Genomic DNA, 11,435 nt, shown 5'->3' on the forward strand with positions numbered 1-11,435 from the left:
ACATGCCTCAATTTTTTGCTGATGGATGCTTCCTCCTAATTCCCGGGTCCATCAGAAACCCACTCAATCAACGGTTTGTGAATCTGAAGTCCTGAGACTGTACGTTTGTTGTTGCAGAGTGGTGTAGGGAAATCTACCTTTATCGGCGTCAAGGATGCTGTGAGGTCGCTTCCGGTCCATCAGAAACCCACTCACAAACATTGCTGAAGCAGGCCCGCCTTTTCGTCGTTCAACGGCATAGTTGCATTTCGTTTCTCGCCAAATAGTGGACATTCCATTTTTCAATGCAGGTCCATGCCATGTATTTCTCAGTGCCGATGGCGATGTCTATTCCTCCTCTGCCCTTTTCCTGAACTCTGGCCCATTCATGGATATTTGATCTCATGCTGCGCTCTCTCATGTCATTGTTTGGCTGGATTGTGTCCGGGGTCACCGGTCACCGGTCAGCACCCAATCAGCGCTCGCCCCTCAATTTTTTTTTTCGATTGGCGCTTGCTTAAAAATCTCGGGTATGGCGGCACCCCCACTTATGTACCCCACAGCGTACACAGCGGATGTTCCAAAACGTACCTTTCGTTCTCACTCCCTCCCACTGAGTAATGAGGAACTATCTTGATTGACGCAGACGCACACATTCGTTCGATGGCATTCGAGTTTTCTGCACACCTCAAAATCTCGGATATGCCGGAACCGCCTACTTATCCAACGGTATATGCACACAATCAGCCTGTATGTGTGTTAAAACATACCAGTTGCTCCCACTCGCCCCCGAACATTTGGAAACTATCCCCATTGAGACCTTCCCTGGCGTCCTTGAGGAGCCTTGAGGCTTGCCTGTTGGATGGTCCCTTCAAGGTCCGGATACAAATTGGAAATTTTTTTGCACAAGAAAATTTATCAGTACGTTGTCTTCAAACATCCTCGCTTCCCCTGCCCTGCTAAGCGCCTTTCCAGCAGGATGGTGTCTTCAAGCTCCGAGTCCTCCCCGTTCCTCCGGAAACGTCGGAAAACCTGGGTGCTACTTACCCGATGAACCCGCGTTGCGCATAATTATCCCCTCCTCAATGACAAACAGAAACATGCGAGTGTAAACGGGCTTGATGTTGAACGAAAATGGTCTCGGCGACTTCAGTACCCTTCTTTGACTATATGCCAACTTTCCCGGCTTGGGCTAGCTGCCGCTGCACAGCAGGAACAATCTTTCCTTCTCATTGAACTGTCGAGCCGACAGGCGCCTTGCCTTGGGATTCCTATAGACTGATCTGACAAGCCTGTTCTAGCCTGTTCTCCGAGTCAGTGACCGTGATATTCACATCATTCGCGCAGTTTGTTCAAGATGTTTATCTACTTAATTGTAATGCTGACATCGTTCGCGTTTGGATCCGCAGCTATACTAAGGGCATCAAGGTACCTTGGGGTGTTCAGACTGTGCAAGTGAGATGCATTTCAAGCAATCATGGCTGCGCTCGGTAGAAGATAACTCACAAAAGGAAGATCTGCTCCCACACTTCATTCAACCCCTGCCTAAACCACGTTCATGTCCAGTAATTAATCAGAACAAACTGTCCCGGTCATGAATGGCAGCCAAGCCTCTCGTCGGATTTGACCTGCCCTCCCCGATTCAGATTGATTTTGACGAACACCGCATCTCTGACCATGGCGACTTTTTTGGTTCTATGAGGCTTCGACCATCAGCGTACGTACTTTGATGATCTGCCTTATGGTCGTTACTGGGGCTTCCACTAATTATCGACGGTCCTGTCCCATCCGAGTCGCCCATTCCATTTGACACTTTCTCTGTCGTTCTCTGCAGGGTCACTATATTGTGACGTCCTCAGCACTGAAGGACAAGACTCCGGCCGATAGTCCTCCCTTTTCAACGCCACTGATGACTACTATTGCCTTGGCTGCATAGGTTCATACTTGCTATCCATGGACGAGAATCTGTCGCGTCTCAACTCGCTACAAAGTCATGAGGACTTTTCATTCTCCAGTAATTTCCTCGTTTACCGTGCGTTCTTGTCATTTACGTTGTCACTTCATATTTCCAGTGGCATTTGAATCAAACGTCCCTAACAATGCGACCGTGACTACAGTACTAGTAGTATGAAGGCCTCCAAAAGGCCTTCCTCAACGATAATAGCATATAATGATAGCAGCCGTGCCCTCCATTTTCATCTCCGCCGTCAGGATCAACATCACCCTCACTTTCAACGGTCCGAACTAATCTTCCCTTCGTCATTTTTGTAAGAAGTTCAATCATGCAGGCTTTCACTTTGCAATGATATAGGGCTTCGGCTTCAGTAACAGCTTTCATCGGTTGTTTTCCGGAAGGCAAATTACATAGGCCATATCATGTTCCTATAATGCACCACATTCACGGTTCGGGATTTATTTATTGATACATGCTACATCTTCCGCGGCGCGAAGGGGGATGCGCCCAGTATACTTGTCGACCTGAAATCTTCATCACTGATGAAAACTTGAATGGTAGTATTGCGAAGTTCGCTTCTTGCAGTGGTAGCTGTGCATTATCCTTTTTCAGCCAAAATTTTTGGCTTCCATTCTGACTCTCCATTCTGGGGTGCGCCCTAAGCAAGTAGAGCTATATACTTCTCCATTATAGGTCGAATTTGCAATATGTCGGTTCTTGATCAATATTGAATAATTTTTGCTATTAGAGGCGCGGGCGGGCGCCAATCAAACGCAAATATTCCAACCACTTTTGCGTTATCGATGGTTAACTGCTAACATCACGGTTCCGACAGTCATACGTTCGCGTGCGCATCAACAATGGGCTTGCCGATTGTAATTTATGACTCGCGATTTCTCTCAAGGTTCGTCAGATGCTGTTTATCTCTCCGATTTTGACGCGTTTTTGATTTCGACCTGCGCGCTCACAGCCTATCTGTGTAATCGGGCAAGGAGATGGATGCCAATCTTGAATTTCAATCTCGATCACGCAGCGATTGTCGATCATCTGAGGTTTGTTCAACAGCTTTATGCAACTCGGGGATTTATTGCTTATATGCGCACCGAAAGAATGCTATCGAGCTGGGGAGCCATGGTCTCGGTCCACAAAAATGCCTACTTCCGCATGTAACGACACCAAGTATCGGAAATTGGTCAAGTAAATTCCAGGCTGCGAAACGCTGAGGTTTTATTTCTTCATGTTATTTTTGGTGCACCGTTTCTCCGAGGCGTATCCAGGCGATCTGCTACCCCGCACTTCAAATATCGGACGGCTCACTGGAAGTTATATCCGTTCTGGGGCTTCTTATCACTGCGGCCCTTTTTCTACACGACCTCCTGCTGTGCCTTCGTTTTCTCGATCAATTCCCAAGTGACCCATTACCTACCCAGGATGGTGAAAAAAAGAACGATTGCATCAAGCATTGGACTCAGGCTTGGTATCATTCCAAGTTTGTGTGGTCGTTCGTAAAATGACTGGAATTCTTTAACACGGAAGCGTGGGGATGCCTTGTAATCAAGGCTACTTCCAGCTCATTTGCCTAAAGAGGTGCTGCTGGCTACACGTCGCTGAAGGCCTTTACCTGTAATATGCACTAGACTCACAGGCTTACGCCGGTTCAAGACTCGCAGCAGTGCGAACCAGCCGCCAGTGGCGTTGCTTGGTCCCATTGCCAATTGCCGTAAGTATCTGCGGCTTCAATCGCCTATAACCAGGAGAATGGTGAGGCTCTTCGGCTGTTCCTCGCCTGCGGGATACTGGGGTCAATTCGAGTCTACGACTTTGGGAACGCGCGACACCAGTGTGGTTACGCCGGTCCTATTCTCCAGCGGGTAATGAAAATAACATGGACGACATCCTAAAATCTTCCGTTCTGTGTCAAGGACGGTGTGTGCGCACGCAGGCATAAGTATATGGGGGTTCGTATTTGTTTTTTCATATGACCCGTGATATGCCTGGCGTGATGGCAATAATTAGATCCCCTTTTACTTTGCATCAAGAGGCGTCCTGGTCCAGCGATGAACTACCGTTACGGTACGGCTACCACCATAAATGACTGCTGAAGTGACTTCCTGATGCATTATGACTCAAATTGTTCGATGTCACTGACTTGCAATGACTTCCTCGGCTATTTAGGGCATTCACTCACGTTGTCATTTGCTGTGATCTGGTAGCTCAGGGTCCAATCAAGTTATTGGGGCAACCAGGAAAATGGAATGCCACATTTAGCGCCACCGTTCATGCCTGATAAAACGTAAGTACTTAGCGCCGAAAGGCATTGGACATTAGGCAACGGGTGAAGCTCTTAGGCTGGCGAGGGACTCAGAGAGCGTATAGACTGAAGAGCGCGGTTGTGAAACGTACTGGGCGCTTCTTACCAATCTTGGACCCAAGATGCGGCAGTCTTAGACGATCGCACGTTCAGAGGTGTCATCGGGAGAACGAAGATTGAAAGGGTCCGTTGAGCCCGCGGTTCTTCTTAGGCCTTTACCCTGTCTCAATCTTCGATGCGGCACGAGGCCCACCCTTGCATCAAAACCCATATAAGGCGCTGCATAATTTTTTGTTGACCCCTCTCCTTTCTTGTCCTTTTACTTGTCTTCCCCACTCGCCCGCCATGGACGCCATAAAAAGTATACTCTCCCCTTTCGGCATGAACACAGGCGCTATCCAAGACACCCTTGTAGGTCCTGAATTGCAGCGACGAATGTCTATCCTGACGTTCCTTTGCTCTTCTAGAAACTGGTAGTTATTGGCGGGACAGTAGAAACCGCTCGACGGGCCTCCATGTCGGCCTGGAATGGTTTTGTGGATTGTGGGTTTTCTATGACATGTTCTCCGTTTTGCCGAGAGGCTTAACAGCATTGTAGCTTTCTTCCTCACTGCACATTTCTCTCAAGAGGATTACCCATACGACTGGTACGACTTCGCCCTAAACTTTTCCTTGCCGTCGATTGCTGACCTTTGGATCCAGGTTAATGCACTGGCTTTCTAAGGTTGGTCTAGTTTCACGCCTACAGAATGTGCCGTAACTCTTTGTCAGCAACCCGCTTGGGGCCGAAGCAGGGAGTTTGAGATTACCACGCGCTCAGTCGGTCGCAATGGCATGAATTACAGCACTACAGGCGACCTAGAGGATGATGAGGAAGAAGATGAAGGGGACGGCATGGTTCATGGTCGTCGAAAGCGCAAAGTGGCGTTCCTGCCAAGCTTAGGTAAGTTTTTTGACAGATTTCGCACGGTTGAAATTAACCGAAATGTTTACTCAGACACTACCCACACCATTTATTACCGTGGTCACTGGCTTAGAGTAAGGTTTTGCCGGGAAGCTACTTCGCCCCCTTCATTAACGCGGTTGATAGATTACGCGTACTCAGCGTTACCCCGATTATCGCCGTGGGGCTGCTCTCAAGATCAGGTCTGTGCTTTCAAATGGCTGGTCGCGCAACCTTTTTTGACATTTTTGTATTAAATACAGTGTTGTCGCTCGGAACAACGACATCTTGAAGAAACTTGTTCTGGAGGCCAAGCGTGATTATGAAAAGGATTCTGAGCATCGCGTTCATATATTCCTCGCTGATACGTAAGTATTTTCCTTTACGTTGTTCATAGTGATATTCATCAACCCGTGCAGTTCGTATGGCGGCTGGAGATTCAATGGTGCTCGTCAAAAGAGGCCTATGAGCTCTATCGTGCTCCAACCTGGCGTTAAGGATATGCTTCTTGCAGATTGCAAGGATTTCATGTCTTCCGAGGAATGGTATGTCTCTGCATTCCCGTTTGTGACTTTTTTTGATCGTTATTTAATTTAGGTATGCGGAGCGAGGTTTGTGCCGATGCTGTACCATATGGGCGTTCAATTGAACCAGTTATAGGCATTCCTTTCAGGAGGGGTTATTTGTTGCATGGTGTTCCTGGAAGGTATGAGATATTTCGTTTATGAGACTCACCAGAACTTACATGTTCCATAGTGGAAAGACCTCTCTTATTCACTCTCTGGCCGGTGAACTGGGGTTAGATATCTACGTCGTTTCGCTATCAGCGAAGGGGTAGGTCCCTTCTATTTATAATCTACCTCTTTGATTGATCATCCAACCGCAGGATGAGTGATAACACACTAACGACGTTGATGGGTCATGTATCTTCGAGGTCCGTGTTTGTCGTTCGCATTACTTGATACCTGATACTCATTTCGAATTCATAGATGTATACTCCTTTTGGAAGATTTGGACGCTGCGTTTACGCGTTCGGTCAGCCGTGATGCCAGCTCTACCGGGGCACCCACCGCCACAGCCAAAGATAAGGACGCCGCTGCGGCGGCTGAAAGTACTGACGGTTCTACCTTGAGTCTAAGTGGTCTTCTCAATAGCATTGATGGCGTAGCTGCGGCGGAGGGGCGGTACGTCTCTGTTGCATTAAATGGTGATGGTGGCTAATAACGGTTCGCGTGTCTAGTCTCCTCTTTGCTACCACTAACCATATTGAGCGCCTCGACCCTGCTCTCAGCCGACCTGGCCGCATGGACGTATGGATCAACTTTACCCATGCGACTAAGTGGCAAGCAGAGGGTATCTTTAAATGCTTCTTCCCTCACAAACCAACCGCAGCTACAATCTCTTCATCTGCCGCGCCGACAGATGCATCGCAGAAGAACCTTCCTCTTCCCAAGCGCAAATCACACACGCACGCCATTCCTCTTCTCACTGAAGAAGAAATTTCTGAGCTTGCTAAACGTTTTGCTGAGGCTATTCCCGAAGATGAGCTAAGTGTACGTATGCTTAATCTTTCATTTAGACAGAGATTAATTTTCATTTCCAGGTTGCGAGTCTTCAAGGTTACCTTCTCAGAAATAAGACGCGTCCCCGAGAGTGCGTGGAAGAAGTCGCCCAATGGGTCATTCAAGAGCGTGAAACTCGGGAAAAACTCAAGAAAGAGAAGGCTGAGGTTTGAATCACTCTCATTTCATTACCTTACTCTTGAGTAGTGACATCCTTCATTCCCTAGCGTGAGGCCAAGGAGAAGAAGGAAGCCGAAGAGGCTGCAAAAAAAGAGGTAAGTTTGAATAACTCTTGTCACTTTGCGAGTCCTCATGTCATATTACAGAAGGAGGAGAAGGAGGCTAAAGAGGTACACGATCGTATTTGTATCCCCTGCTCTATATCGATTTGCTGACACCTATGGTACTCAGAAGGAGGAAAAGGAAGCCAAAGAGGTTCGTGCATTGCTCTCTTCGGTCTTCATCATCAGACTTACCTCTTCAACAGAAGCTCGAGAGGAAAGAACGCGCCGCTAAAGCCAAGAAGCTTCGAGCCGAAGCAGCGGCCTCGAAGAGTGATGATTCTTCCACCGACTCGGCTACTCCTACTGAAACGACTCCAGCAGCATCGACCTCTACCGCCTCAACGCCTGCCTTGACCCCTGATGCCACTAGCGAATCTTCAACCTCTAGCAGTTCGGAATCTGAGACTAGCACAGGCGTGGATGCCGACACTGAGGAGAGCGTTACCTCAGAGGAGGAGACCGATAAGGCTGAGGGTGCCACTACCCAGCCAAAGGGTGAGAAGTGGGTCACAGTCAAGGGGCAGGCGCCGTCCGCCCCAGCGACCCCTTCCTCTGACATCACGTCATAAGCATCGTGCTCGGTGTTCCCAATGGCTGTTGTGCCAGCTCTTTCGTCCCGTCCGCTGGGAAATAACGTCGCCGTTGTCTCGTGTGTCTGCGTCTCTCGCTGGTTCTTGCGTACATAGTTCGTATTCGTGACTTCTTCCGTGACTGTTTATAGCTATAGACAAGAATGACATAGGTTTCTAGGCTTGCAGCCTCTCCTCCCTCCCTTCAATCGTGTGTTCCTAAGGTGTCTATCATAAGTCATCATATAAGTGTTGTGACTGGAGCCCCTGGTGAACGGAGTGCAATATGCATGAATTGTCAAGTATTAAACGTAAGGGTAACAAAGCTGTCGAGAAAAAGAGCATGAAAGCTCTACATCTATGGTCGTCTGTTCGGTCCTGCTCATGATGACTTCAAGCTGACATCCGACAGGGTCTTGAAAGCTTCTTTGTATGCATCCAGAAGTGCTTTGACCCTAGTCCGTTCCGCAACAAGGGCTTCGTCTTCATTTAGCATATCGGCGAAAAGGTCCGGTTTGTATAGCGCCGATACCAACCGATTCTGTACCTGCTGCGATGTATGGTTGACGAGGAAGTGCATGATGGCTTTTGGAATGAGATCTTGGATGCTCTGCCGTACGATGGCAAAGTAGGAGACGATAAGCGACCGGATAAGAGAAGTCTCCATTTCCTCTCGCATGGTCAACTGCGATCCATCTCCGGAAACCTGAAGAAGTGTGATAAGTTGACAGGGGAATTGAATGATGAGAAGAATTAGCAAGTCGGGATGTCAGGTATGACGGGTTATTGAATTGGGGTGGGAAAGTAATGAAAGGGTAGAAGGAAGGGTCAAAGAAAGAAAGAACGTACAGCCTCAATGTGCTTGCCTAGACTCTTCATATCGTACGCTGCATTGTTCCCATCAATACCACGCTTGCCCGCCATGAGTCCAGTCATGGAAGTATCAGCGCCAGATACGTCCCTGCCAATGGGTTGGAAATGGGCCGCTGGCTCCAGCTGATGTCCCATGCCACCATGAACACGCGAGTGTCCATGTCCGTGACCATGTGTAGGCGCCCTGTCAACACTAGAACCAGCAATCGGCCCAGGGCCGTTTTGACCAAAGAAGTAGTTCAAGAACGTTTCACGAGCAGTATTGGTGGACGGCGACCCGCTTACGCCGCTGTGGTGACTCTGGGCCTGGTTTTGGTTCTGACCGAATGCAGATTGAGGTCTCTGTTGGGTGGGTGGTTGTTGACTTTGAGAGGACCGCTGCTGATGGCGCGTTTTTGATGATGACCGCTTCGCGACGGTGCCCATGCCCATAGCGGCGGCGGCTGTGGCGTTAGCTGAGGTATTGGTCCGTGAGCGATCATGAAGGGTTGAAGAGACAGAACGCCCGTCGCGAATACCATTAGTGCTGATCGCGCCATTGAGGTCGTCTGATAGGCCCTCATCTTCGTCCTCTGGTGAAGGTCCGTAACCATTGATGGGCTCTGTAGATGACGGCTGGGAAAGAGAAGATGAGTGTCAGGCCTTGAATGATGCTGATGCAGAACTTACTCGTTGCGGAAGTTGTGGTCTAGGGGGTGGAGTCGTTTGTGCAGCAAGAGCGGAACCAGAGATGAATGCCGGGTGATTGGTGTTGATGTATGCAGCTTGAATCTCAATCAAGCTCTGCGCATATTCGGATGTTGGACCGAGTCGTTCCCGAAGAAGCTCAGAAACCACTTCAATCAGCTGAGCGTGTAGGCGAGGGAATCGTTGAAGTTCCTACAAGGATGAGTTAGGACTAATCAAACTGCGAAAATCAGTAAAATGATCTACATCACTCGTGCAATTATGGCAAATCTTCACGAGCTCCTCATAAACCAGCTCAACACATCTTAGACTCGGAGCTTCCAGCAGCTTGATCTGCGGTTTTACCAGCAAATCAAACGCCACTTCGGGGACAAATAAGCTAGGTCTGGGTCCTGTTGAGTTACGGATGGCGGTTCTGATATCTTGGTTATCCAGATTGTGGGTGGCATCAATGGAGGCGAGGGCGTGACCAAAGATGTCGTTGAAGATGTAGTATATCCGGGCACCCCCAGAAAGCTCCTTCGTCGAGATGTCGACTTTCGTGCCCTCAATGGAAGAAACGAAGTCTCGTGCAAATTGAGTCATAAGCCGTAGAATCAGAGATCCTTGCTGTATGATAAGTTAGAAAACGTTTTCTAGAAGTATCACAAGCAATATACTTGATTTTTGTCGCCAAAAACGGCGGCGTCCCCAAAGGAGTTGAGTTCTTGCTGGGCTTGTCCCATTAATGTGTTCAGTCGTGCCTTCATGTCCGGAAGCTTATCTCGGATGTGATTCATTAAGACCTAAAGGACGTTAACGTCACTAGATCCACGAGTCACAATGGGATGGCACAAACCTGATTCAAGGTCTTCGCAAGATACTTGGTGCCATTCTTGTGTGCTATATTCCTATACGCATGGTGATTCTTGAAGAATTCTTCCTCACTTTCCCTAGCGTCCGACATGCTCTTCTCCGAGTTGATGTCTTGCTGACTGCGATTGACTACACCAATGAAACCCAACTTGAGAGGATACACTCGCCCGGTGAGAATATCCAAGGCGTTAGTACCAGCATCCATGAGATCCAATTTAGTCAAAACACCAATCGTTCGTCGGCCCTGAGCGTCTATAGAGCGGGCAAGCTTCAAAGATTCCGAATTCGCAATGTCAACATTGGCGGCAGAGACGGCAAGGATGACACTATAATCGTTGAAATTGAAGCAAAGACGAAAGCTGCGGCACAGCAGACATACCTGTTGGGTTTCGAAATATAGTCAAGGACTAAATTGCGGATTTGCCGCTCGATGTCACTTGGTTGATCTCCTACGGGAATCTTAGGAAGTTGAGAAACGAGACGAGGCAGGAGCAGAAATTTGAAATACCTTTGTTAGGCCAGGCAAATCCACCAAAGTCAAATCCAAAACATTTGGACTGTATATCCGGAGCGATATGGGCAGCTTGCTAACACCTTTGTTCTGTCCAGCCACTCGGAACGTCTCCTGCTCAATCTCCTTCCGTATTTCGTTGAAATCAGTGAATCTTTTGTCGATGTGGAGAAATTGGCCCCATTCCGTATACGGCGGTGCGGTTGGTGAGGGTTCAGCCGGTGCGGGTGTATGGATGAGCTGGAGGACCAGCGGTCTGCGTGTGACGATCCCTTGGCCACGAGGAAGAAAATCCCTTCCCACTATTCTGTTTCTGAGAGTGAGTCTGACGCCGAAAGAACGGGAAAAAGCAGACACACGTCTCGAGAACGGAGGATTTTCCCGCCGATTGACTGCCAACCTTGATGCAACGCAGTCAATGTCACATTATGAAATTAGTGTAAAAAGGGTACATACAACAACCAATTGAGGCATATCCAGCTCCCCACCTATAGTCCTTTTGTTAGATTCCGATACTCTCCAAAAGTGCACAAACTGACGTACCGAGGTTGCTGAAGGTGTCCTGCAGCTTGTTCACCAGCTTGATAAGATCTAGATCCATGGCTGTGTGCCGCGCTGGTGTTTTAGTGAGAGACAGGCTGGCCCAGCAGGTATCCAAGAAGAAATGTTGCCGGGAACGCGTCTAGCAACCAGCAAAGGCAAACTTGGCAGCTCGGCAAAAGCTGTTTGACCGTGTTATTTCTGGAAGCCTTCCCCGCCAATTTGAAATGTCGTTGATCAAAGTTGGCCAATCTTGTTCCTGGACCTATAGCCATCATGATTTTTGATCTGTGTTCTTGACGCGACCACCACCACGAAAATCCCATTCGTCGTCAAGCGCTTGAGATTCGATAATCGCCTCTATTAT

General features: G+C 48.5%; 2 protein-coding genes across 2 annotated transcripts; one reads left to right on the forward strand and one right to left on the reverse strand.

Annotated features, from left to right (window-relative positions):
- Window positions 1–4,589: 4,589 nt before the first annotated feature.
- On the forward strand, window positions 4,590–7,602 carry LACBIDRAFT_291958 (uncharacterized protein; the record flags this gene model as incomplete). The annotated part of the gene is made up of 20 exons (XM_001874400.1): window positions 4,590–4,655; window positions 4,712–4,787; window positions 4,843–4,891; window positions 4,947–4,968; window positions 5,016–5,187; window positions 5,242–5,282; window positions 5,335–5,390; window positions 5,451–5,555; window positions 5,607–5,732; window positions 5,785–5,798; window positions 5,848–5,893; window positions 5,944–6,021; window positions 6,074–6,121; window positions 6,177–6,371; window positions 6,428–6,740; window positions 6,791–6,916; window positions 6,977–7,024; window positions 7,076–7,099; window positions 7,161–7,184; window positions 7,237–7,602. 20 exons carry the CDS (start codon window positions 4,590–4,592, stop codon window positions 7,600–7,602), a joined length of 1,995 nt encoding a protein of 664 aa, XP_001874435.1.
- A 382-nt stretch (window positions 7,603–7,984) lies between these two features.
- Window positions 7,985–11,129, reverse strand: LACBIDRAFT_244551 (uncharacterized protein; the record flags this gene model as incomplete). The annotated part of the gene is made up of 13 exons (XM_001874975.1): window positions 7,985–8,308; window positions 8,452–8,598; window positions 8,623–8,775; window positions 8,893–9,090; window positions 9,145–9,354; window positions 9,409–9,771; window positions 9,822–9,947; window positions 10,001–10,343; window positions 10,397–10,476; window positions 10,526–10,835; window positions 10,888–10,928; window positions 10,985–11,024; window positions 11,068–11,129. The coding sequence occupies 13 exons, from the start codon at window positions 11,127–11,129 to the stop codon at window positions 7,985–7,987; spliced, it is 2,397 nt and encodes a 798-aa protein (XP_001875010.1).
- Window positions 11,130–11,435: the final 306 nt, after the last annotated feature.

The sequence above is a fragment of the Laccaria bicolor genome, genomic scaffold, assembly GCF_000143565.1.
Source record: "Laccaria bicolor S238N-H82 LACBIscaffold_2 genomic scaffold, whole genome shotgun sequence".
NCBI classification, from domain to species: Eukaryota; Fungi; Basidiomycota; class Agaricomycetes; order Agaricales; family Hydnangiaceae; genus Laccaria; species Laccaria bicolor.